The sequence below is a fragment of the Ipomoea triloba genome, chromosome 6 (genome assembly GCF_003576645.1).
Source record: "Ipomoea triloba cultivar NCNSP0323 chromosome 6, ASM357664v1".
NCBI lineage: Eukaryota > Viridiplantae > Streptophyta > Magnoliopsida > Solanales > Convolvulaceae > Ipomoea > Ipomoea triloba.
Genome location: NC_044921.1, coordinates 8385197 through 8410793, shown reverse-complemented (window position 1 = coordinate 8410793; position 25597 = coordinate 8385197). Strand labels below are relative to the sequence as shown.

Here is a 25597-nt window from a genome sequence, read left to right as displayed (position 1 = left end):
GTATTTGTATTAGATGGTGTTTGTACTATAGTATAGTCTTAGTTCAATATCTGAAAATGAAGACTAAAGACAACCAGGTGTGAACTAGATTAGAAGACCAGTTCATGGTACAGTTTAAGACAGTTAAACAGTTAGAGGAAAAAAAAAAAAAAGAACTGTTATAAATGCCCACCATCTACATTCATGATTTCCAAGAAACTACTCTGCATATCCAGTATTCTTTGAAGGGCTTATTAGCGAAGATTATATTAAATGGAGCAACTTGATGAGTCTTATTCAAATGAAGTTGATATGGTGCTTGATGAATTCGGGTCGTCAACCACAATAGTGTACTCGGGAGAGCAACAGTTGAGGGGGAGCCTCGACTTGTAAGATTGGGAGATCTTGCACCATCTCTTCAAGAAACTGCAACACAAGTACGAAGCATGAGGATCAGTGGTGGAAGTTTGAAGTGTTCGCTTTTAATCGATTGTTTGGTAATCACGTTCAATTGATTAATGAATGAAGAGTTGGGCTAACCATATTGTGGTGTCCCTAGATGTAGGAATGGCTATTTCGAACTGGGTTACCAAACCTGATGTGTTCCTATGCATGTTTTACTTTCCTCGTGATGTTATCTTTGCGTGTTAATATCTCCTGCACCATGACTTGAACTAATTCATCGACTATGAAAAATAAGTCTATTACGCGTCTTTATTGTTTTGGTTATTAACACTTAGATTGGTATTGAGTTACTACATACGCAAAATTTCAAATTGGAATAATTATCATAAATTTTTTAATCTCCTTTAATTTTGGATGTAATATGTATATTATCAATTTCCCTAACTGATTAGATAATATATTATGGAAAGTATTAATTCATTAATTGTCATAATTTTTAAGATTTTATTCAAAAGTAATCAAATGAAGTGTACGGGTAATTGATATTATTTGAAGTAAAAAATATATAAAATCGTCGTAAGAAGGGAATCTCTATGTTTAATTACCATAATAAATTTAGATGTTAAATACGATTTGTAATTATCACAGGTTATTTATATGGTAAATAGTATATGGTAATTACCTATATCGATTACCATATTAAACGGATTAACATATGGATCAGTATTATAAAAAAAATGGAGGAAGCCTTTTAATTAAGATATATTAGAAAAAGTATCAATTAATTAAAATATGATAGGAAAATTATATTAGAGAAATTATATTAAGAAATTGATTAGCTAGTATCAATTCTGCTAATTTTTCCTAATTTTATATTTGTAATTACCTTTATAAACGATTTAATAGGAAAATTTAATTAGGAATTTATATTAAGAGTTTTCGATTGTTATTATTATTATTATTGTTATTATTATTATTATTATTATTATTAGGGAAATTATATTAAGAAATTTTGGATTATTATTATTACGGAGTATTATATTATTATTTTTATAATATTAACATAATAGATTTTATATCGAGGTCACAAAATTTAATACTATTATTTTATTTATTCAAATATAGTGATCATCATTTTTAACTAAAAATTATGCATCGGAAGACTTCAACTAAACCTACAATATTGTGCAATTAATGATAAAAATTAGTAATAATGGGAATCATCATGATATACGGAATGATACAATGACTCATGTTTAGCTTCCAACGCATCATTTTTAATAAAAGGAAGAATTTGAATGATAAAACAAAGAATCGAAATGAATAACTAAGGATTTATTCAAGTATAGTAATCACCATTTTTACGGAATTACATGAGCATCTGTAGATGAAGAAGATGAAGATTGCACACTCTGCAATCTATAAATGAGCATCCGTAGATTGCAGGCTCTTCATTTGTTTTACTGAATTATATGAGTATCGTCCGTATATAGAGAAGATCAAGATTGCAGACTCTACAATATGTAGATGAGCATCCTTAAATTATAGCCACTTCATTTGTTTTACCGAATTACATGAGCATCAGCACAAGAACTCATCTCTCTCTCTCTCTCTCTCTCTCTATATATATATATATATATATATATATATATATATATATATATGAAGATTAACAGCTAGTGACCTAGTGTGTACAAATCAAGTAAAACGAATTTAGGTTGTCTTAGTAGGAAGATTTATGGTAGCATGCTCCTAAATCACATCAATTATATTATTTTAACTTATAAAATACATTATTTTAGCTAACACATAAAGTATATTATTCTAACTCATAAAATACATTATCTTATCCCAAAAATTTCATTATTCTAACACATAAAGTATAATATATATTATTCTAATTTATAAAATACATTATTATTACACATAAAATACATTATTCTAACTCATAAAATACATTATATTTTTTCATAAATTTCATTATTTTAACATATATAAGTACATTATTTTAACTCATAAAATACATTATTTTTTTTCATAAATTTCATTATTTTAACATATATAAGTACATTATTCTAACTTATAAAATACATTATCATATTTCAAAATGTTCATTATTCTAAAACGTGCAATTTTTTTTTAAACATCAAAACGACGTCGTTTTAAACCGTAATTTTTATGGATCACAATCCACACAATAATTTGCCGGTTCGAGTCTATTATAACTATTAGGATTGACATATTTGCTAAACGGATGTTATTAATCAGTTAGGTCCTTCAACGGTTAAACATAGTTTACCTAATAATTTGCCTAAAAATACGGGGTGTGCTCATAACTTTGTTTTATCGACCATCAAAGTCCAGTCGAACACTAACGCCGTCAATATGTGGACCGACTCCTAAGTCTTAAACCCCTTAAAGGCTTTTCTCCGTTATAGCCCCACCGGAGATTTCTCAAACTCCGCTAGCAATGGAAAACCAAGAGGTTTTGTACGAAACCCTAAGCCCGCTCTTCGGCGACGCTTCTGCCGAGCAAACGCCGCCTGCATCTCCGCCGCGTTCTGATAACCTTGAGCAATATGTCGTTTTTCGCAACGAAATTTCTCTGGACTCAACGCAATGCCCCTCGCCGGAGGCCGCCGCGCAGGATTATTTTTCTCTCGATGCAGACGCAGAGGTCGATGAACTGAAGCTCAGTTCGCTCTCGACGCCATCTCCAGCTTCTGTACCGGTGCCGGTTAAGGAGCCGGCGAGGACGATTGAAGGAAACTGGTTTCGCGCCAACTGTAGTTTCCGAAGCCCTATGCTTCAACTCCACAAAGGTATTGCCTTTTGTTCGGTTTAGCTTGAATCAAACCACAATAGGCTTCATTATTCCTGTTAATTCTCGCTAATTGGGACAATGAGCATTTAGTTTGCGTTTTATAATGCCCCATTGTGAATAACCGCTGAACAAACTTACTATACAAAAGAAACTGCGAGTCTCATTCTCTTTGTTTCAGTGACTACAAAAGTACTGTCTAAGTCAGGTTTTGGTAATTTGAATAAAGTTTGGTTCCTAACTTGTTGTCTGCAAGATTGCAGAAATATTAGACTTTTGTGATTTCCTATCACCAAGTCAAGAGGAACAAGCAGGACGGAATGCAGCAGTAGAACGTGTGTTTAATGTCATCAAGTATATCTGGCCCAAAAGCAAGGTCTCTCTACCTTATAATTAATTAATATTATGCCACCTCTGTCTTTTGTTCACTATAAGTATAGCCCTGCTGTATGTCTTATCTATGAATTCATGAAGGTTCCTCACAGAGAAATGTCTACTTGTATTTCGTTTCAGCCAGAAGTTTTTGGGTCTTTCAGGACAGGGTTGTATCTTCCATCTAGTGATGTTGATGTAAGTTTGTTCTTACTGTTTACTTAATGTTAATAGTGAACCTATTTCATCTAGGGCTTTCAGATCTGTTGAGGTCCATTTTTTGGATATATGATCTTAACTGCTAGTACTAGGACTTTGATCTGTCTCTATGTTAACCTCTGCTTGGAGTCCAGAAAGAATGCCATTGGCCATTGCTGTAGTGCTGTTAGCCTTAGCTGTTAAAATATCTCTTGGCCAGTCCCTTAGGGGAAATTTAATAAAAGTGGAACAGTATAGAGAATATTAGCATGGCCATTGTGTGAGGATAACACACTAAAATTGAGAAATTGTTCGAAATTATACTTGTCATTATGTGTGTGTGTGTGTGTATCTTGGCCAATACCACATGCAGCTATACAGACAAAAATTTAGATTATCGTTTTCACTTCTAATCACATTCTCAAGCTGTATGGTCTGCAAAATGATCCAAAATCTTTGCTTCTAACCTCTTTATAAGGTGTTTCAACACAAAGGGTTAAAGGCTAGGGGTCTTCCCATTGGGGTTTCTCTCTGATGTACCCCAAAAGAGACCTCTTTATAATGATTCAAGACTCCTTGAAACAAGAACATGTACTTGAAATAGACATTATAATTAGTAGCATTTCTTGCTTATTGATCAAATATACTAAGAGAATTGATATCTTATGGTGGTGAAAAAAAGTGCATTTGGGATGCAGAAAGCTTATGTCTTTGTCATCACAACAATGCTTGTTTGAGTTGGTGTTCTGGTATTGAAATTCAAATAAAAATCTGGATGGCTGTTGACTTGTAGGTTGTTATTTTGGGGTCAGACATCAGAAGTCCTCAAATTGGGCTACATGCTCTGTCCAAAGCCCTCTCACAAAAAGGAATAGCCAAGAAGATACAGGTAGACTCCATTTTGGTGTAAGCCTCACTACCAGGTGACTTCTTAGTCCTGTTCTTATACTTTTGCGTTGTCTAAAATCAGGTGATTGCCAAGGCTCGTGTGCCAATAATCAAATTCGTGGAAAAAGAAAGTTGCATTTCATTTGATATAAGGTTCGTATCCTCTCACTTTGCCTTTTTGTTTTATTTTCTTTGTATAGTTTTGTTCTCTATTTAACTATCGCCTACTTTAACCTGATTACAGTTTTGATGTACAAAATGGACCAAAAGCTGCAGAATTTATTACGGTGTGTTATTTTATCTCCTCTAGTCCCTAGGCCAACTATACTAACAAAAGAAGAGATATAGACTACTGTAAACTCTAGTTCCTAGTATTATTTTGTTTCTGATACATTCATGATTTCTTTCAGGATGCTGTCTCTAAATGGCCTCCATTACGTCCTTTGTGTTTGATTTTGAAAATTTTCTTACAACAACGAGAATTAAATGAGGTGGAGTGGTTTTCTTGGCACATATTGTCAACATTTTCCAAGTTGTTTTGCTGACAAGTGATTTTCTGGTTCAGCTATTCTGCTCTGATATTCTGCTCCCTTACATTGTAGGTGTATACAGGTGGGATTGGATCCTATGGTCTTCTTGTCATGCTCATAGCAATGTTGCGGGTAATTAACTGAATCATGATTTTGAACTGATTGCATTGAGATTAAAACTCTCTGTAATGTATTGTTTTCACTCCTTTAAACTGGTAATCCGAAGTTTTTAATTTTCTAGATGCTATGTTTTTCAGAATCACCGTGATTTTCAAGCTTCTAGGGAACAGAATCTCGGAGTGCTTTTGGTAAGGTTCTTTTCATGCACTCAATCTTGCATTCTTGCCTTGTTTGGCCAACTTTGTACTCATTATCTGAGAAATAAAAATCACTGTAGATGTGTTTATCTAAGAAAGACCACTCTACCTAGTTAAACTGTTAACATGTAGGCAGTCATCATCTCTTGAAGGCAAGGAGGAAAGGAATTGCTTTTCTCCCCCTTTCTTTTGTGTGCAAACTTTGTGGGGTGTTATTCAACTATGGCCAACTCTATTGTGGTCTGTGGAAGGTGGTGAAGCTGTGAATCTTTATCCGAAACACATCATCTGCTAAATACCAAGACACAGGCATTCTCCAGAGGACACACACAAGCTGTACATAAAGGAAAATCCTAGACTGAATCTAATAAACCTAGTTCTTATATTATCAAAATGATCAATCCAAATGGTTTCTTACTTTATACTAAAAACATGTTCTACTTTGAGGCTTGTCAAGACATGCAATAATTACCTTTATTTTCCTTGTCATCACTGTGCCTGTTTCCTTAACCACCTATCCATTAACTATTTTTTTCTTGTATCTCTAAGTTGTGACACTGACAGTATAGTTCTGTGATTTCATAGCTTGATGGATTATTTCCACTTTTGGACTTCTTTAGTTCTTTATGGGGATTGGAAATGATGTGTTCCTCTTATATATAGGTAAGTTTCTTTGATCTTTATGGACGCAAACTGAATACATCTGATGTTGGGCTATCATGCAATGGAGAAGGCACCTTCTTCCGGAAGATCACTAAAGGGTATGTAATTACAAATATCATAGCACACCATTGTTTATTTGTTTCTGTTCATAATTTGATATTAGATCCTGCCATCCTGCAGTAGAAGCAACCTAGAGTGAAATTTTTATGCTTTGCCTTTTCCTGTTGCTTAGGTTCTTAAGCAAGGGAAAGCCATATCTCATATCCATTGAGGACCCACAGGTGTTTGTTTGTTTTTATTTATTTATTTCGTGTTTACATCTTCATGGGATTAATTCAAGAAATCACTGCATGTGGGCATGTGGCATAATTACTTACCACTTTCTCATTTTGTTTTACTGGTCTGATGGGAGTGGGGCTTGGAGTGAAGCCATTATAGATTGGCATTCTAACCTTGTGCCACTCCCAAGGCATTCTCTACTCTCTAGTCAGTTATAGGGGCACGGGGGTTATTTTAATTGGTTCTAATTGAGGGATTAGTTGCCTGCTTCTACATTACTCTTCTCTGGCCTCTGATATTTCAATCCTTGGGTGACAACAGACACCAGAAAATGATGTTGGAAAGAGCTCTTTCAACTATTTCCAGGTTGGTTCCACATTCTACAAGAATATTATTCTCTTCATCTCTCTTCTCGCATATCATACTGTACTAATCCCCATTGAGGGGAGGTGCTTCATAACATGTGTCCCTTGGCATTTATTTGTGTATATTGTTGCGTGAAAAATCTGTTGTGATTTGTTTATGTAATGCTAGAGAACTATTCCAATTCTATTCATCCGAACTCTTTGAATCAACATAATTCTATTCTGGTGGATGGTTAACCCTGGAGCTTTTGGTAATACTGTTTGTATTGAAATCCACCTTGACATATGATTTTTTGTCCTTGCCCTTGTGAATTTGAATTGGAATTCCAAGCTCCCATGTGATAAAGAGTAAGGAACTTGCTGATGATTAAATAACTTGGAGATCCTTTGTTTTATGTGATTTGTATTTGCAAAAGCACTTAGTACTCTTCTCCACAATTTGTATTTCGATTAGCACTTTTGAGGAGTCTCCCAAGCCCATGACCTCTAATAATCTTTGAACCAAATAGATTTTTGGATATCTAGCAATAATCTACTAGCATATCTTCATCTTTGCTGGAAGTTTAAATACACGTCTCCATACTTGTGGACCTGCCGTCCTAGGAAAGTAATTATTGAATCAGTTCACTTATGACACAGTTGCTTCCATTGAAGTCACTTTAAGAGCAATCTACTTGTGATGTTACTGCAGGTTAAATCTGCTTTTTCAATGGCTTTCACGACTCTAACAAATGCAAATGCCATTTTGGAGTTGGGTCCTTCTAGGAGTATACTCGGCATGATAATAAGACCAGACGAGGTGCTATTAGTGCGGAAAGGGGGGTCTGATGGGGACACTACGTTTGATAGCTTGTTGCCAGGTGCTGGGGAGCCCCTGCCCCATAGTGATACGCAGGACATTTATTATAACTGGCAGTTAAACGACGAAGATGAAGAACTGCTTCCTCGAGGCAATGGTATTGTGGAAGATATGACTCCACCATCCTCGAGTAAGAAGAGAAAGAAATCAAAGGAGAAGCAGTCTTCTAAGAAGAAGATGAAAGACGATGGACACACAAGTAGTAGATCAAGGAAAGAAAAGAGTTCAAAGAAAAGGCGCTGGAAACACGAGGGTTCATCACCACACTACGCCAAGTGATTCAGTTTTTGCAGTGTTTTTCATCTGTGGTGTATGTCTGATAATATTCCATGACCACAAGCTGGAGACCTGCACAAGTTGGTTGGCAGAAGGCTCCTGGACTTGTGCTGCACATCTCCAGCTCCAATCCGGCAGAAATGGATATAACTTAAAGAAATTCTTCCAAAATTTTGATTTGATGTTGTATAACAGAGTGCTGGTACTTTTATCTTGCTTTGAAAGTATTAACTGAGGAACAAAATTTATTTTTCACAAGTACTCTATTGTTGTATTCAGATTAGAAAAAAAGAGAAGCTTTTCTTTTTAATAATCCAAAATTTTCAGCTTTGTCATACTATATCTTATATCCCATATCCCATAAACTTGTACCAACGTTGTCGGATTATATCTTATATGATTATATATTCTATGAACCTGCTCTAAAGCCCAGCCCTGTGAAGAAGGTATGCCCAAACTGAAAAACAACAAATTTTGGTGTACTCTGCCCAGTAGAATTGACTAGCAATAAAGAATGAATCTGCGCAGTAGAATTGAGTCAATTGACTAGCAATAAAGAATGAATCTGCGCAGTAGCCATTGTATTTAACGACAAATGTGGATGTTTTGATAAAAGAGGACTAAAAGTGGAATACCACCTACAGGATTAATATAGTCATCTTTTCTTGGTATAAAATTGTCAAAAATTTATATGTAACTGTTAAAATTTTGATTTTTTGATTTTGTTTTTGTTTTTCTTTTTAAAAAAAAATATAACAAATTATTTATCTATTTGATAATGAGTTTCAATTAAACTCTTGAACTCAATTAAACCCTACAAATTAAGCTTTTTTACCATTAACCTTCTCGTACATCAACTTATATTTACTTAATTATTAATATATAATATTTCTTAAAAATTATATCTTCTCGTTGTAAATTATATATATATATATATATCTTCTCCCTTCTACTACATCTTACTTTTTTGTTCATCTACCTCTGCCCAACGCCTCTATCATTGAAGTTGTCACCACTACCCCATCACTGCCACATCTCCAATTTTTGTTGTTGTTTTTAAAAATATTTTTAAGACAAATTTTTCCTCTCGCCTCTTTGCGAGTTTTTTGCCTCTTGCCGTCGTTGAGCAGTTTTAGGGTTTCTGTCTTATTGCTTTCATCGCCGTTCATTATGGCGGATCCTGACATCGCTAGTTTGTGCGCAAACCCCACTCTAGCAGATGTTGATGACGATGATGTTACCATGCAGCTTCCGAACATTCCTATAGAGCCTGGAGACGAGGAACAAGTGTTTTATGCGGTTGGATGATTACTCACAGATAAGCCTGTTAAGTTCCAGTCTTTCCAAGATACTATGGCTGGGGTGTGGCGACCCGGGATGGGAGTAACTATGAGTCAATTGCAACCAAACAGGTACTTGATACGTTTTTACCATGATGTAGATATTACGAGAATCATGAACGATGGGCCATGGAGTTTTGAACAAAGTTTATTGGTGATGCATAGACTCTTACCAAATGAAGATCCGGAGGAGGTAGTTCTCCAACACTCGCAATTTTGGGTACAAATTCATAATCTGCCAATAGGTTTCCGATCTGAGGCTGTTGTCAATGCCATTGGGGCCTTCATAGGATCTTTTGTGAAGTCTAATGAAAGGAATTTTGATGGCTCCATGCATACCTTCTACCGAGCCCGTGTCTCCATAGATGTTATGAAGCCATTAAAAAAATAGATGCGATTAAAGAGAGATAATGGAGCCTGGGCTGTTGTTGACTTTCGCTACGTCTCCCCACATTCTGTTTTCTGTGCGGGGTGCTGGGCCATGGAGATAAATACTGTCATAAGGTGCTAAGGGGTGTGGATCCAGCCTTGGAAAAGCCATATGGATCTTGGCTAGGTGGGTGGCTCCGGCTTCTAATGTGGAGAGAAAGTCCTGGAATGCACCGGCTTTTGAGAGTTAGGAAACTATGCTAAAAAGTGTGAGGGGTGAACAAGGGCCTAGTGTGGGTGTCTCATCAGACGAGGGTAAACAAATTGTGCTCCCTGGTATACCAACTTCCAGTTACAGTATATGCATTGAACAGAAAAAACGGAGATTTGGTGATGAGGACGTGGGCATGGGTACGGCAGTCACAATCATGGATTATGAAGCTGTGGGTTCAAAAAACGTGGAGACGGCGGGTTTGGCTCTTGAAACCNGCGGGTTTGGCTCTTGAAACCCGCCACGAATCATGAGTGTTATAGCTTGGAATTGCTGGGGGCTTGGCAACCAAACGACAGTTTGTGTTCTTGCGGACTTGGTTCGCACTAAGAGGCCGAGTTTGTTATTTCTTATGGAGACGTTCCTTAATAAGCACAAAATGGAATTTGTTCGCAGCCAGTTGGGATATAAGCATATGTTGGTGGTCGATTCTCAGGGGCATAGAGGTGGTTTAGCTCTATTATGGGTTGATAATATGGAGATTGAAGTTACTAGCTATTCGCACAATCATATTGATGCAACAGTTATATTAGATGTTGGCAGTCCAGAGTGGCGCTTCACTAGGTTTTATGGCTTTCCAGAAAGACAACGCAGGCGTGAGTCCTGGAATTTACTACGCACCCTAGCTGGTTTAAGTACTTTACCTTGGGTAGTCATGGGTGACTATAATGATTTGTTACATAAGAATGAGAAAAGAGGTAGATTATCACATCCTGAGTGGTTATTGCATGGTTTTCAAGAGACAGTAGCAGATTGTGGACTCAATGATTTCCCATTCACGGGTTATCAATATACGTGTGTGCGATCACGAGGTTCGACATCGATGATTCGATGGTGCAGGAAAAATTGGACATGATACTTGTCACGGATACCTGGTGATGGTAATAATGGTTACCAGAGTATTTTTGTATTAGTATTTCTATAGTGTTGAGTACAGTGGTGAAGTGTTGAGCCCAGTGTTTGTGTTCAATACAATGCTCAATTCAGTGTGTGTTCTAGTCTAGTAAGAATGCCGTCCCTCTGCAAGTGTTGTGAGCGTCTTTTTATCTTCCTCCGTGCAGTAACGGAGCATCAATGCTAAGGAACTGAGCCGTTTTAGCATTAGCCATTGAGTATTAATGTTGAGGAGCTGAACCGTTGAGCATTAATGCTAAGGAGCTGAGGAGTCGTTGAGCATTAATGCTGAGGAGCTGAGGAGCCGTTGGAGTGGACATTAATGCTGGGGAAAGATGCTTGTTTGATGTCCGTTCACTGTCTTCGGGTCAGTGCTGATGCCCAATTATCTTGTCACCAGTCCTCCCATTCCCTAGCCAACGAGAGTGACTGAGGTGGTTTGGGAGTAATTAAGTGTCCAAATTTTTTTTTGAAGAGGTCGACCCTCAACAAAGAGTAACTGAGGTTGTGCCTCAGCTAAGACTGGCCGAGGTCGGCCTTCGCCAAGTTGGTCGAGGTCGGCCTCGGCCAAGGGTGGCCGAGGTCGGCCTCGGCCAAGGTGTGCCGAGGTCGGCGTCGGCCAAGTTGGCCGAGGTCGGCCACGCCTTGACCCAGTTCCATTTTTTTTGACGTTTTTGCGTGCGAGCTCACCTCGACCGGTCAAAGGTCTGTTCTCCCGTCAGGTAGCTATCGAGATCGGATCTCGTGCCGCCCCTAAGGGACTAGAGTGTGGTGTTTTTTGAAACCAAGCCTTCGGCTTGACTCAAAAAACACTCTCCCGTCAGGTAGCTAGCGAGATCGGATCTTGTGCCGGCCTTAAGGGAATAGAGTTTGGTGTTCTTTGAAACCAAGCCTTCGGCTTGACTCAGAAAAACACTCTCCTGTCAGGTAGCTAGCGAGATCGGATCTCGTGCCGACCCTAAGGGAATAGAGTCTAGATTTTATATTTTTATTTTTATTTGTTATCATTGTGGCCGAGTTGCAGGACCTCGGCCACAGTGCCAGAGGCGCGGGGCCTCGGCCATGGCCTAGGTGATGCGCCACTTGACAAGCAGGACACTCTTTAAAGAAGGCGACGCCACTTGATGAGCAGGACGCTGCTTGAAGAAGGCGACACCGTGGATGAGGAGACGACACCATTGAGGATGCAGCGACGCCGTGGATGAGGAGACGATGCCACTTGTTGAGCAGAACGCTGCTTGAAGAAGGCGCTGCTAGAGAAGGAGGAGGCGACGCCGTGGATGAGGCGACCCCATTTTATTTGTTATCATTGTGGCCGAGGTGCGGGACCTCGGCCACAGTGCCCGAGGCACGGGGCCTCGGCCATGGCCGAGGTGACGACCTCGGCAAAAATTGGCCGAGGTGACGACCTCGGTTCAAATTGGCCGAGGTGATGACCTCGGCATATTTATTTTATTTTTTATTTTTACGTAATTTGAGAGGTGACGCCACTTGAGGAGGCGACACCGCTTGAGAAGTAGGGGCCGCCGGAGGAAGAAACGCCATGGATGCGGAGGCGACGCCATTGAGGATGTGATGCCATTTGATGAGCAAGCGCCGCTGGAGGAGGCAACACCGTGGATGAGGAGGCGATGCCGCTTGATGAGGAGGACGCCGCTTGAGGAGGCGGATGCACCAGTGGAGGCGACAGATGCACTAGTGGAGGATGCAAATGCACAAGTGCAGGAGGCGGATGCATAAGTGGAGAAGCAAACGCACTTGAGGAAGAAGCAAACGCACTTGAGGAGGATATGACGGACTTGAGGAGGCGGCGCTGCTCGAGGAGGTGACGTAGCGCTGCTCGAGGAGGTGACGTTGCTCGAGGTGGTGACGTTGCTCGAGGAGGTGACGCTGCTCGAGGTGGTGACGCTACTCGAGGAGGTGACGCCGCTCGTGGAGGCGACAGATGCACCAGTGGAGGATGCGAATGCACAAGTGCAGGAGGCGGATGCACAAGTGGAGGAAGCAAACTCACTTGAGGAGGCGGCGCTGCTCGAGGAAGTGACGTAGCGCTGCTCGAGGAAGTGACGTAAGGTGGTGACGTTGCTCTAGGAGGTGACGCTGCTCGAGGTCGTGATGCTACTCGAGGAGGTGACGCCGCTCGTGGAGGTGACGCCGCTCGGGGAGGTGACGCCGCTCGTGGAGGTGACGCTGCTCGTGGAGGTGACACCACTTGAAGAGGTGACGCTGCTCGAGGAAGTGACGCTGCTCGAAGGGGTGACTCTGCTGCTTGGAAGTCCACGGCTTAGATGGGAGCCGCGTTCACTCGGTAACGCCACTGCTTATAAGTCCACTGCTTGGATGGCAGCAGCGTTCAGTAGGTAACGCCACTGCTTACAAGAGGTGAACGCACAAGTGAAGGAGGCGGACGCACTTGTGGAGGAAGCGCCACTGCTTGGAAGTCCACGGCTGCTCGAGGAGGTGACTCTACTGCTTGGAAGTCCACGGCTTGGATGGGAGCCGCGTTCACTCGGTAACGCCACTGCTTGTAAATCCACTGCTTGGATGGGAGCAGCGTTCACTGGGTAATGCCACTGCTTACAAGAGGTGAACGCACAAGTGAAGGAGGCGGACGCACTTGAAGAGGAAGCGCCACTACTTGGAAGTCCACGGCTTGGATGGGAGTAGTGCTCACTTGATAACGCCACTACTTGTAAGTCCACTGCTTGGATGGGAGCAGTGTTCACTTGATAACGCCACTGCTTGTAAGTCCACTGCTTAGATGGGAGCAGCGTTCACTGGGTAGCGTCACTGCTTACAAGAGGTGAACGCACAAGTGAAGGAGGCGGACGCACTTGAGGAGGAAGCGTCCATGGTTGTTGTTGAGTTGGCTGCGGAGATCACCCTTGCGGTGATCTCCCACGCGGTTACTGTTGAGCTGTTTACGAAGATCACCCGAGGGGTGACCATTGAGCTGCCCATGAAGATCACCCGAGGGGTGACCATTGTTCACTCGATGAGAACCATGAGAACTGCTGGATTCGGGATGACCATTGTTCACTCGATGAGAACCATGAGAGCTGCTGGATCCGGGATGACCATCGACAGTGATGAGATGAGCTGGGTGTTTTGTGATGTGTGAAGTTTGCCTGAGATCTGATCTCGGCTCTCAATGAAAGCACCAATGACAGTAATAATGAGTACCGGAGTATTTTTGTATTAGTATTTCTATAGTGTTGAGTACAGTGGTGAAGTGTTGAGCCCAGTGTTTGTGTTCAATACAATGCTCAATTCAATGTGTGTTCTAGTATAGTAAGAATGTCGTCCCTCTGCAAGTGTTGTGAGCGTCTTTTTATCTTCCTCCGTGCAGTAACAGAGCATCAATGCTAAGGAACTGAGCCGTTTGAGCATTAGCTGTTGAGTATTAATGTTGAGGAGTTGAACCGTTGAGCATTAATGCTAAGGAGCTGAGGAGTCGTTGAGCATTAATGCTGAGGAGCTGAGGAGCCGTTGGAGTGGACATTAATGCTGGGGAATGATGCTTGTTTGACGTCCGTTCACTGTCTTCGGGCCAGTGCTGATGCCCAATTATCCTATCACCTGGCTATCTTTGTTTGAAGGGGCTTCTACGAGCTCAATCACATGTCCATACAGTGATCACTTGCCCATTCTGCTAACTCCCAAGGTAATAGTACATGCCCCTTGACGTAAGAGGTTTTGTTTTGATAATATGTGGCTGCGTGAGGAGGTTTGTCGCGAAATTGTTGAGCAGAGCTGGGGTAAAACTATGGGATTGGATATTCTGGAGAGAGTAGGTGTTTGTAGTCAGGACTTATGGAGGTGGGGGCGCAACTACAATAAAGACTTCCTTAAGAGGATTGATCAATGCAAAAATCAACTGGACCTTCTTCGAGATAAGAGGGATGTTGTGAGTTTCACTGAATATGATCGTGTGGAAAAGCAGCTGCTCACACTTCTTGAGCAGCAACATATGTTTTGGAAACAAAGAGCGAAAGAGCACTAGTGGAGAGGAGGAGATTTGAATACTAAATTCTTCCACAATTCTGTTAAAGCACCGAGGAGGCGTAGCAAGGTGGTAAAGTTGAAAAATGAAGCAGGGTTGTGGGTTGAGGGCACGGATGAGGTTGGTACTATAATGGTGGAATATTTTGCAGAACTGTTTAAGGCTGAGAATGGTGAAATGGATGAGGTGATTTCATGCATAAATTCAAGGGCGCAACCTGAGGATAATATTCAGTTGGTTCGACCATTAAGTATTGAAGAAGTTCGGGTTGCGGTATTCCAGATGCATCTTGATAAATTGCCAGGACCGGATGGATTTGGCCCGGGATTTTTTCAGCATTTTTGGGAATTAATTGGGAGGGATGTGACTTCATTATGTCGTCGATTTATTGAGACTACTCGCCTTCCAAATAAATCGAATGATACTTTTATTGAATTAATTCCAAAGAAACAGAATCCCGAATCTATGAAAGATCTATGCCCCCATCGCACTTTGTAATGTCCTATATAAGATAACAGCTAAGGTTTGTGCAAATCGTATGAAGGCCTATTCTTGATAAAATTATTTCAAGTGCATAGAGTGCGTTTGTCGCTGGGCATCTGATTACTGATAATATCATGCTCGCGTATGAGGCCTATCACTTCTTCAAGCGAAAAACCCGAGGGAAGGTGGGGGTCGCGGCTCTAAAGGTTGACATGAGCAAGGCTTATGATCGAGTAGAATGGGGCTTTCTTCGTGCAGTTTTGAGTAAGATGGGTTTTGTTTAGAAATGGGTTGATATTCTGATTGAGTCGGTCAGTTCTGTTAAGTACCATATTCTCCATGAACAGTGGCAGTTGGGTCCTATTGTACCAGGAAGGGGGCCACAGCAGATGATCCGCTATCGCCTTACCTTTTTCTGTTAGTGGCTGAAGGGTTAAGTTCATTAATTGATCAAAGAATGCGCATGGGTTTCTTGCATGGTATTAGTGTTGCTCGGAATGCTCCACCTATTTCCCACTTACTCTTTGTGGATGACTACTTTTTATTCCTCAGAGCCAATAGTATGGAGAGTCAGCAGATGAGGACGATACTTGATGTGTATTCGGCTGCTTTAGGCCAACGGATAAATTTTGATAAATCCATGGTATGTTTCAGTACCAATGTATCGCAAAATGATAGACATGACGTGGTCAACACTCTTGGTATTAGTGAAGGCGATACTACAGGAAAGTATTTAGGATTGCCATCGCTTGTGAGTAGAAAAAAGAAGGTGATTCTGGGGTATTTAAAGGATAATATCTTGAGCCGCGTTCGAAGTTGGAATTCTCGATTTATGTCACGAGCAGGTCGTGAGGTCTTGCTTAAAAATGTCCTTCAAGCTATGCTGTGTTACGCCATGATGGTCTTTTTGCTACCGGTTGGACTCTGTGCTGATATTGAATCCATTCTGAATAAATATTGGTGGACCGGAACAGTGGGAAATGGCACAGGCCTGCGATGGAAATCATGGAGTAGATTATGTGTGCCGAAGGAGAAAGGCGGTCTGGGGTTTAGGCGGATTCGGGAAATGAATTTGGCCCTCTTAGGTAAACATGTATGGCATTTGTTGAGTAGACCAGAATCTTTAGTAGCCCGAGTATATAAGAGTCGTTATTACCCTAATAGCTCGTTGTTTGAAGCCAATATTGGGAATAATCCTTCTTTTATTTGGAGGGGAATTATGGAAGCAAAAAATGTTATTCAATTTGGTTTCCGTAGATGTGTGGGTGACGGGAGAAACACTGTTATTGGCATAGATCATTGGTTAACAGGTGCGGAGGATCCACATGTTAGTACTGAATTGCATGAATCAATTCGCAGTGCCCATGTCAACTCATTATTGAACGAAGAATGCTCTGGTTGGGATATTGAGTGCGTGAACGACATCTTTAATGAGAGAGATGCAGATATTATTTTAAATATCCCTCTGAGTATGCGTAAACCCCATGATGTTTGGGTTTGGAATGGTGAACCCAAAGGTGAGTACTCAGTCAAGTCATGCTACAGACAACTAGTTGGTGAGTTCCAATCAAGTGCACCTTGGAGCTTAATTTGAAAGATGCATGTACCTCCTAAGGTAAAATTGTTTTGCTGGCAGCTTGCCAATTCAGTTTTGCCTACAAGGGATGCATTGATGACTAAGCATGTTGTTTGTAATTTAATGTGCCATATGTGTGGTCAGCAGCAGGAATCAACAAAACATCTTTTTATGGATTGTCATTATGCTGCTGCCTTATGGACGTGCATGGGACTGCCTTCTCTAAATGCGCAAGGTACATTACAAGAGTGGTTTTTTGAGTTATTAACTAAGCTAAATGAAGACTTGCGCTGTCATTTTGTAATGCAATGTTGGGGTTTGTGGGGTAGTAGGAATGACATGGTATGGAAGGGGATCCCTTTTGCGAGCAGTAACGTCACCGACATGTCTCTTTCATTTCTCAACAATTGGAGATCTGCGCAAGAAACGGGCGGGGAGATAATGGATGATAGGCATGAATCGTGTAGTTAGAAATCACCAAGTGCTGGCCGAGTTAAGTTAAATACTAACGCCGCCTTCAATGAGGAGAATAATGCAATGGGGCTAGGCTGGGTTTTACGAGATGATGAGGGTCGGTTTTTAGCCGCGAAAGGAATGCGTATCGCTGGGAAGTATGAAGTTAAGGTCGTGGAGGCGATTTGTGTTCGAGAAGCTTTGAGTTGGCTCAAGGGGACCGGTATGGGAGGTGTGGATGTGGAGATGGACTCACAACTGGTTTATTATGCTTTACGTTCAGACTCTTTCAATTCTGTTTTTGGTTTTATTATTTATGATGTTAAAGAACTGGCATCCACGATTGATGATGTACACTTCTATTATGTAAGGCGATCTGCGAATCGTGCTGCCCACAATATTGCTAGGGAAGCCGTTTCTTTGTCAGGTTGCAGGGAGTGGTTTGATACTCCTCCTCTCTATCTTGTTGCTTGTCTTGATGATGATTTAATGAATTAAACTTTTTTTCCAAAAAAATAAAAATAAAAATTTAAGACATATGTGTTGGTTGTTGTTGTTTATAAAATTTTATTTATTTGTCTATGTGTTGGTATGAACTTGTCATTCGTTTTTTTTTTTACCTCATTTTGTTGTTGTGCACTTCATTTGTCACTTTTGTTAATAAATAAGTTTGTTGTTGTGCATTCTTTGTTGATTATGTTTTGCACACTAGTCATGTCTCGAGCTTTGTTTTCGACCTCTATGGTTGTTCCCTCCAGTTTCACACTTTTGCTTTTCTTTGGTACTGTAAGTGCATTCATTGTGATCTTGTTTTGCATCCAGGTCTTGTCTCTTGGTTTTGATAATCCCACCCCTTGCTATGCTTTATATGAGTTGTCTCCCATGTGATTAAATTACTTTGTTGTGCATTTGTGGTGATTTTATGTTTCATCGAGGTCATGTCCTTTGATTTTGTTTTCACCTTAGCTATGGTGCACTTTAGTGTCTTTTCTTGTTCTTTATGCAATTAGTTGTTATGCATTGTTACTGTTTATGTTTTGCATCCTGGCCAGATGGGTTGGTTTACAGTTCTATGTTAGTTGTTTTGAATGCATGTATTTTTCCACGTTAGTTACTATGGTGTGTTGGTCCTCATTTCAAGCAATAAGAAGCAGAAGGTTCAGGATGTTGGGACTAGCAGGAGGGGGTGGGGTGTTGATCGCCTGATAGTGATGATGACTTTGTTACTCCTCCTTCGGAGTTTGTGGGCAGACCTCCGAACTACACGGAGGAACATAGGGAAGCTAGTACACAATAGTGCAATACTGCTAGTTTGCCGAGTTTATTACCGAAATGGTCCCTCGACTATTGCGAAATTACCAATTTGGTCCTCGACAATTTTTCGTGCCCAATTAAGTCCCTCAGTGAAAATTTTTCAATTTGGTCCAATGGACTATTTCAGTGAAAAATTAACTACCAATTTGGTCCCTTGACTATAGAAAAATTATCAATTTGGTCCCTTGACTATAGCAAAATTACCAATTTGGTCCCAATTTTAACGACAAAATAAACGGAGGACTAAATTGGTTAAAATTTTCAAAGTCGAGGGACTTAATTGGGTACGAAAAATTTTTGAGGACCAAATTGGTAATTTCGCAATAGTCGAGGAACCATTTTGGTAATAAACTCTAGTTTGCCAATAGGGCAAAATAAAGAATTTTAGACCAATCCAATAGCCTAACAAAACTCAATAGAGTGAATAGAGAATAATCGACAATTTATATCATAGATCATTGTCTACATACTCGTAAGGTACACAAACTTTCATAACACAAGACACAAAAAATTACAACACAAGACACAAAAAATTACAACACATCCACATGCTATATACTTACTTATTTTTAAAATCTAATATAGGTACATAATTTGTGTTATAGGCACAAAATTTCACAACATAAGATACAGAAATTTATAACATAAGATACAATGGCTTACTTGTTTCAGGTATAGAATTCATAACCTTAAAGTATAAATTTCATAACACAAGAAACAAAAATTCACAAAATAAGACACATACACATACACCATGGTCCATAGTGTACTGCGAACCCTGGTTCATGGTATAAGGATTGACAATAGCCCTACCCCTTCTCTGGTTCTCGACTTCTCCATTCTCCGTCTCGACTACGACTAGACAGCCACTCTTCATCTCTCCCTCCGTAGTCAGTCGGAGTGCGCCCTCAGCGACCCTCCAATCATGCCCTCTGCCCTCCGCTCCTCATGAGCGAGACTCAGCGGCTGCAACTCGCCAACTCCTCCGTGTCCACGTCCAGTCGTCTGTTGGCCCACATTCGCAGCCATTAGTGCCACAACAAAATTGTGAACTCCGTGTCTCTGCCCTAGCGAAATCGTTAATACACCGTAATTATTTTCATATTAAAATTAAAAGGAATTTTATACATTATATGATTTGCTGCGACTCTCTAGATTTCATACATTAAATTTTTACATATTTCATACAAAATCATCACCTGGCTTTAATTGTTTGAAAATTAATTCTGGACTTTGTGTATAGACTTTTTTTGTCACTGGCTTTACAATGTGTCATTTTGTTAATCATTCAACTGAAACGATCGATTTTTTGATAGATTACATGATTTACTTCGATCTGTTATGACAGTAAAAAATTTCTATCCGTTTTTTGCTCATTCCTAGCCATGACAACCATTAATATATTTATTAAAAAAATGATAGGAAAAATACTTTATTCCCCTCCTAAATTTCATTTTCAATATTTTTCTTTATGGTGTAAAAAAAGTAATTACGGACTAGTTTTTTTTGTCGTCTGACGAATAAATAATTACTCTGTCTATCCCATTTTACCTGTCCTATTTACTATTCATTGGTCAAATCAGCTCTTTCTTTATTGTTTATTTTCTATAGTAATTTTTTTTATTTTTAAATTTAATTTTTTGTGTTTAATAGTATTTTTAATGTAATTTCTAAATATATAAATTTTATATATTAATGCTAAATTTAATATTATGAAAAATTAGATTAAAAATAACTTCAGTCAAGCGTCGTTAAACGAATCAGACAATCAAAATGGAACGGAGGTGTAAGGCCTTTCCCATTAGCCAAATTTGACACAAATTTTTAGGTGAAAAAACTATCTCATGTGTTTTTATACAATTGGGGGTGTTGCATTTTGGAGAAGTTTTTCTCCTGCAACGCCCCCTTTGTTGTCAGGTTTTTTGATTAGGCCTTCTCTAATAGTTGAGAATTTGGTGTAGTTTTTGAGGAGATTTTGTAAGTGTGATTAGGAAAGAGAAAATAGGGGTATGGGAAAAAAAAGAAAAGAAAAAATAAAACAAAATTAAAAAACAAAAATAAAAAGAAGATAATTTACGCGTGCACGCACCCGCCTGGGCGCGAATCTACGCCTCACGAAAGTGAGGCGCAGTTATTGTGCAATCAAGTGGGCCCATTGGGGCTGACAAAACCTTTGATATTGCAGGAGAAAAGTCTTCCTTATTTTTCCTCTTCCCAATTGTATAAACAATTCACATGTCAGAATTTTGTCTTAAACTTTGTGTCAAATATGACTATTGGGGATGTCCTTAAAGAAAAAAAAAAGAAGAAAATGAGCTCTGACAGAACCATCGGCTGGGGCAATTTAAATTGTAGGCGGCAATGTTTGTTTTGTTTTTAGTTTAGAATTTAGAAGCATGCTGGCCATTGCAAATACCAGCTTCTTGGTTTTTGTTTTGTTTTGTTTTGTTTTTTTGTTTTTTTTTTAAAAATTTTTTTAATTTAGTTTTATTAGCTTTTTAATATTGTTATTCAATTTTTTAATAAATTAATATTGTTAAATTTATTATTATATAATTTTTAAATTTAATAATGTTATTAAATTTATTATTATTAATTAAATTAAATAGTTTTATTAATAAATTTATAATTATAATTATAATTATAATTTTTAGAATGCTAATAGATAAATAAATTATTAAAATATAGTAGAGTAAAAATGGTGGTTCCACAAAAAACGAGAAAAAACTTAAAATTAATATGGAGAAGAGTTTTTATGATTGAGTGAGATAGTTGATGATGATGTGAAAGTTGGAATTCACAAAAAACTAGACAAAAAACTTCAACTATTGAGGAAGGCGGCCTTTTCCAATAGTTAGAAATTTGGTGTAGTTTTTGAGGAGATTTTATAAGTGCGATTAGGAAAGAGAAAATGAAGTGGAAGAAAAAAAAAGAAATGAAAAAAAATAAAAAATAAAATCTAACCAAAGAAAATAATAAAAAAAAATTAAATAGTATTACGCGCCCGCCTGGACGCGAATCTGTGCCCCACACACATCGAGAGCAGTTATGCTCTCATTTGGTGGGCCCCATTTTGAGCTGAAAAAATTTTTTTCTTGCAGGAGAAAAAACTCGCCTTATTTCCATCACCCCATTTGTTAACAAAATTACTTCTAAGGGTGCGTTTGGTTCGCACATGGGAATCGGAATCGGAATGGGTATCAAATACTTGGTAAGGGTAATGGGTTTTGGTGAAAGTATTTAACATGTTTGGTAGTTGGGTGGAATGAGAATGATTATTAATAATTGGGGAAGAAATGATGAAGGAAGATGAAACCCTTATTTAATAAGGGTATGGGTTTTGCCATTAATGGGATATTCCAAACGCATAGTAGCATTCACAAAACCTATCAACCAAACACTAACAATCACTTTGATACCCATACCTTATGCCTAAACCTCCCAACCAAACACACCCTAGGATTTTATTTCTTAAACTTTGAGCCAACACCCCCTATTGGAGAGGGGCTTAATAATTACGATAAATTTAACAAGTAAACTACGATGTGTCTGTGTGTTATTAATTGGTCATCGGCTGCCAGTTTCTGGAGCTAATCATACTCCGTAAATTCAGGTGGAGTGCCCTGTAAATCTTCCCCACGTGTTTCCTGACGCTGAAAAAGCGCAATGCCGATGTGCAACTCGTCGTCGCCGCCGTCGTCGAGCTCGACGAAATCGTGGCTCGTTCACGCTCTGGTGGCCGGAGCCGCTGTGGCCGTTGCTTTCGGCGCTCACAGATACTTTCTTAGATCTGGGAAGTTCCGGAGTCGGGTCATCGGAATCATACCCGCTCGTTTCGCTTCCACTCGGTTCCCCGGTAAACCGCTCGTAGATATCCTCGGCAAGCCCATGATCCAGGTACTATCGCGAATCACCTGCTTTTGCTTCTTCTCTGATCTTATTATGAAGTGCAGTCAATTATGAGATATTCGGGGCATCTGCATTAATTAGTAAAATTCTTACAGAACTCAAAATTTAAGTGCGTATAGAAATTTTTGTGTATGGCTTATAGAAAATGAGAGGTGTTAGACGGAATCGAGTGGAGCGAAATTCACATAGAGTAGAGTAATTTTTTACATGTACCATATTTAGAGTTACATATAGATATGTTGCTTGTAAACTTATGTTTCATTATCACAATTAATAGCTACGGTGGGGTCGACACATTGTCAAATCATTTAAATCTTGTATTTTTACTTTCTGTCATAATTATTGATCATTGTTCTGGTTAATCTAAAAAAAAATGGTGTTTAGAAAAAAAATGGAAGATTATAGCTTAAGATTCACCATTAACCTGCTGCTGATATCTGAATTGCAGAGAACATGGGAAAGGGCGAAATTAGCTAGGGCATTGGATCAAGTTGGTATGTGCTTCATTTGATGTTTTTGGGGATTTCAATTTTCAATACAGTGTTTATGGGGAATTGTTAATGTATTGTTCTTTGTTTGATAGTTGTGGCGACGGATGATGAAAAGATTGCTGAATGTTGTAGGGGGTTTGGTGCTGAAGTCATTATGACTTCTGAATCATGTAGAAATGGTAAAATCACTTCAATTGGTACTAATCTGTGGAGATTTGACTTTGCATAATGCCTTAATAACTGTATTTACTGATAGTTAGTTGTTGATTTCTAGGAACTGAGCGATGCAATGAGGCTCTTCAAAAGCTCGAGAAGAAGTATGACATTGTTGTTAATATTCAAGGAGATGAACCACTTATTGAACCCGAAATAATAGACGGTATTGTGGAAGCCCTTCAGGTAAACTTTGTCCTGATGATGAAAACTACCTTGGATTTGTATTTATGTTGTACACTTGTACTTAGTTTTTTGGAAGATGAATGTAGTTTTGCTGCGTGTTTGTTGCATTTGTCAGCTTGTGTATACTTCTCAGGTTCTCCGGTATATTTGAAGTGGTCACATAATGGGGTGTAAGAGACCCTACATAGCTGATTACTTTAATCCTTCAAACTATTAATTGATAGTTTATGGCTTTATGCATTACTGATTAAACACGTTAGTTCTAAAATAAGGCATGGAGGGTTATGACTTGTAACCATGTCTATTCTCCCTTCCGGTTAGCATGTTATATGTCATTTGGTTTGAGGAAGACTATTATCCCAGCTCATACAATGTTGGCTTTGTCATTGTCTCATTGATGCAGGCTGCACCGGATGCTGTTTTTAGCACTGCAGTCACTTCTTTGAAACCTGAGGATGCATTTGATACAAACCGTGTGAAATGTGTAGTTGATAATCGTGGTTATGCGATCTACTTTTCTAGAGGGCTTATCCCTTATAACAAGTTAGTCTGCTTTCTTGTTGCATAATATGGATGTGAATCAAAATTCTTGTGATAATTAATTATTCCCACCCTTTTCACAGGTCTGGCAAGGTTAATCCTGATTTTCCTTACTTGCTCCACCTTGGAATTCAGGTAACCAAATTGACCTGTCGTGATTCCCTTCATTATTATATGCCATATTAGACTGTAAGTAAATAACAATCCACTCTAATTCCTTTCCAGAGTTATGATACGAAGTTCCTCAAAATATATCCAGAACTGCAACCAACCCCACTGCAACTACAAGAAGATCTTGAACAATTGAAGGTCCTCGAGAATGGATACAGAATGAAGGTGCTTGTTTCTTTCTTTCTTGTGTTTGACATCCTGGAAAGGTTTTAGCAATTTAGTCACTCGCCTGAACTTGATCCAAAATAAATAAAAACAAAAAAAAAAATAGACCTCCTTTTGGTTGTTCTAGAGAAAGATGAATATCTAGTAAAGCAATACCCCATTCCCATTATGCCCAATATCTCATTCGTTTTGTCTTGATATGAGTTTCCTCATTTATGTTATACTATTATCCATTAACAGTTGTTATTTATACTCGGTATAATGCATTGGTGTTCATGTCGTTTTTCAGGTGATTAAAGTGGATCATGAGGCTCATGGTGTTGATGCCCCAGAAGACGTAGACAAGATAGTGGAATTCATGCGTGAACGAAACTTGTCCTAGTAAAACTACACCAAACCGGCTATTTGTGGAGTTACACCATTACATACAGGTTAAGAGCATGCTTTTCACTGTATATCAATATATCTTCTCAAGCAAAGAGTGAACTTCCCTTGTATAATCAGTACATCAATGTTTTTGAGTTCTTGTGGTGCAGTGATGTCTGTCTTTTACTTTTTATTATTTATTATTTATTTATTTATTTATTTTTGGAGATTGCCCATTTGGGTAATCCTAGAATTGGACCAAAATAAGGTTTCTGTTTGTAAAATTAAAGATAATTTTATTATGTTTTCCTTCTCTGTTGCCTGGAGAGAGAGGTTTTAGCATTTTGGAGTTTGAACGGCTTAGGATTTAGGAGTTTGAAGCAAAGAGAGGTGTATAAGGGGTGGTTTGGGAGAAGCTTTTTGTATGTAATACTATGATGTTTGTTTTGGTGTTTTTACTCTTCAACTTCATCTTAATCCATTTCTATGTCTGTCTTGCCAAGTCATAAAAGAGAGCTTCGAGTAAATGAGTAATATTACATGTTTTGGTTGGCTGGACCCATGTACATACAAAATTTAAGTATATAAAAAGAGTTTATTACCGAAATGGTCCCTCTACTATTGCGAAATTATCAATTTGGTCCTTGACAATTTTTCTTGTCCAATTAAGTCCTCGAATTTGAAAAATTTAACTAATTTGGTCCTTTGTTTATTTTGGTGTTAAACATCCGTTAAATTGTGACCAAATTAGTAATTTTGCTATAGTCAAAGGACCATTTCGGTAATTAATTTTTGACTGAAATGGTCCCTTGATTATAGTGAAATTACTAATTTGGTCCCAATTTAACGGATATCAAATGGTAAAAATAAACGGAGAATCAAAATGGTTAAATTTTTCAAA

The 25597-nt window shown here is 38.9% G+C and overlaps 3 protein-coding genes and 1 non-coding gene across 4 annotated transcripts; all 4 read left to right on the top strand.

Annotated features, from left to right (window-relative positions):
• Positions 1-2732: 2732 nt before the first annotated feature.
• LOC116023254 (terminal nucleotidyltransferase 4B) lies at positions 2733-8289 on the top strand. Its single transcript, XM_031264241.1, has 13 exons — positions 2733-3206; positions 3469-3581; positions 3719-3775; positions 4569-4664; positions 4746-4816; positions 4908-4950; positions 5074-5154; positions 5266-5325; positions 5451-5501; positions 6174-6271; positions 6406-6454; positions 6774-6818; positions 7509-8289. The coding sequence occupies exons 1-13, from the start codon at positions 2855-2857 to the stop codon at positions 7953-7955; spliced, it is 1563 nt and encodes a 520-aa protein (XP_031120101.1). The 5' UTR covers positions 2733-2854; the 3' UTR covers positions 7956-8289.
• On the top strand, positions 3995-4097 carry LOC116023845. Its single transcript, XR_004099436.1, has one exon. It is a non-coding gene; the product is annotated as a U6 spliceosomal RNA (small nuclear RNA).
• A 6672-nt stretch (positions 8290-14961) lies between the features above and the next one.
• Positions 14962-17359, top strand: LOC116023435. The gene is made up of 5 exons (XM_031264436.1): positions 14962-15102; positions 15408-15576; positions 15660-16829; positions 17033-17123; positions 17221-17359. The coding sequence occupies exons 1-5, from the start codon at positions 14962-14964 to the stop codon at positions 17357-17359; spliced, it is 1710 nt and encodes a 569-aa protein (XP_031120296.1).
• Positions 17360-22229: 4870 nt separating this feature from the next.
• Positions 22230-25005, top strand: LOC116022069 (3-deoxy-manno-octulosonate cytidylyltransferase, mitochondrial-like). The gene is made up of 8 exons (XM_031262621.1): positions 22230-22552; positions 23013-23058; positions 23148-23234; positions 23330-23454; positions 23858-23997; positions 24078-24129; positions 24220-24330; positions 24620-25005. The coding sequence occupies exons 1-8, from the start codon at positions 22322-22324 to the stop codon at positions 24710-24712; spliced, it is 885 nt and encodes a 294-aa protein (XP_031118481.1). The 5' UTR covers positions 22230-22321; the 3' UTR covers positions 24713-25005.
• The last annotated feature ends 592 nt before the right edge of the window (positions 25006-25597 follow it).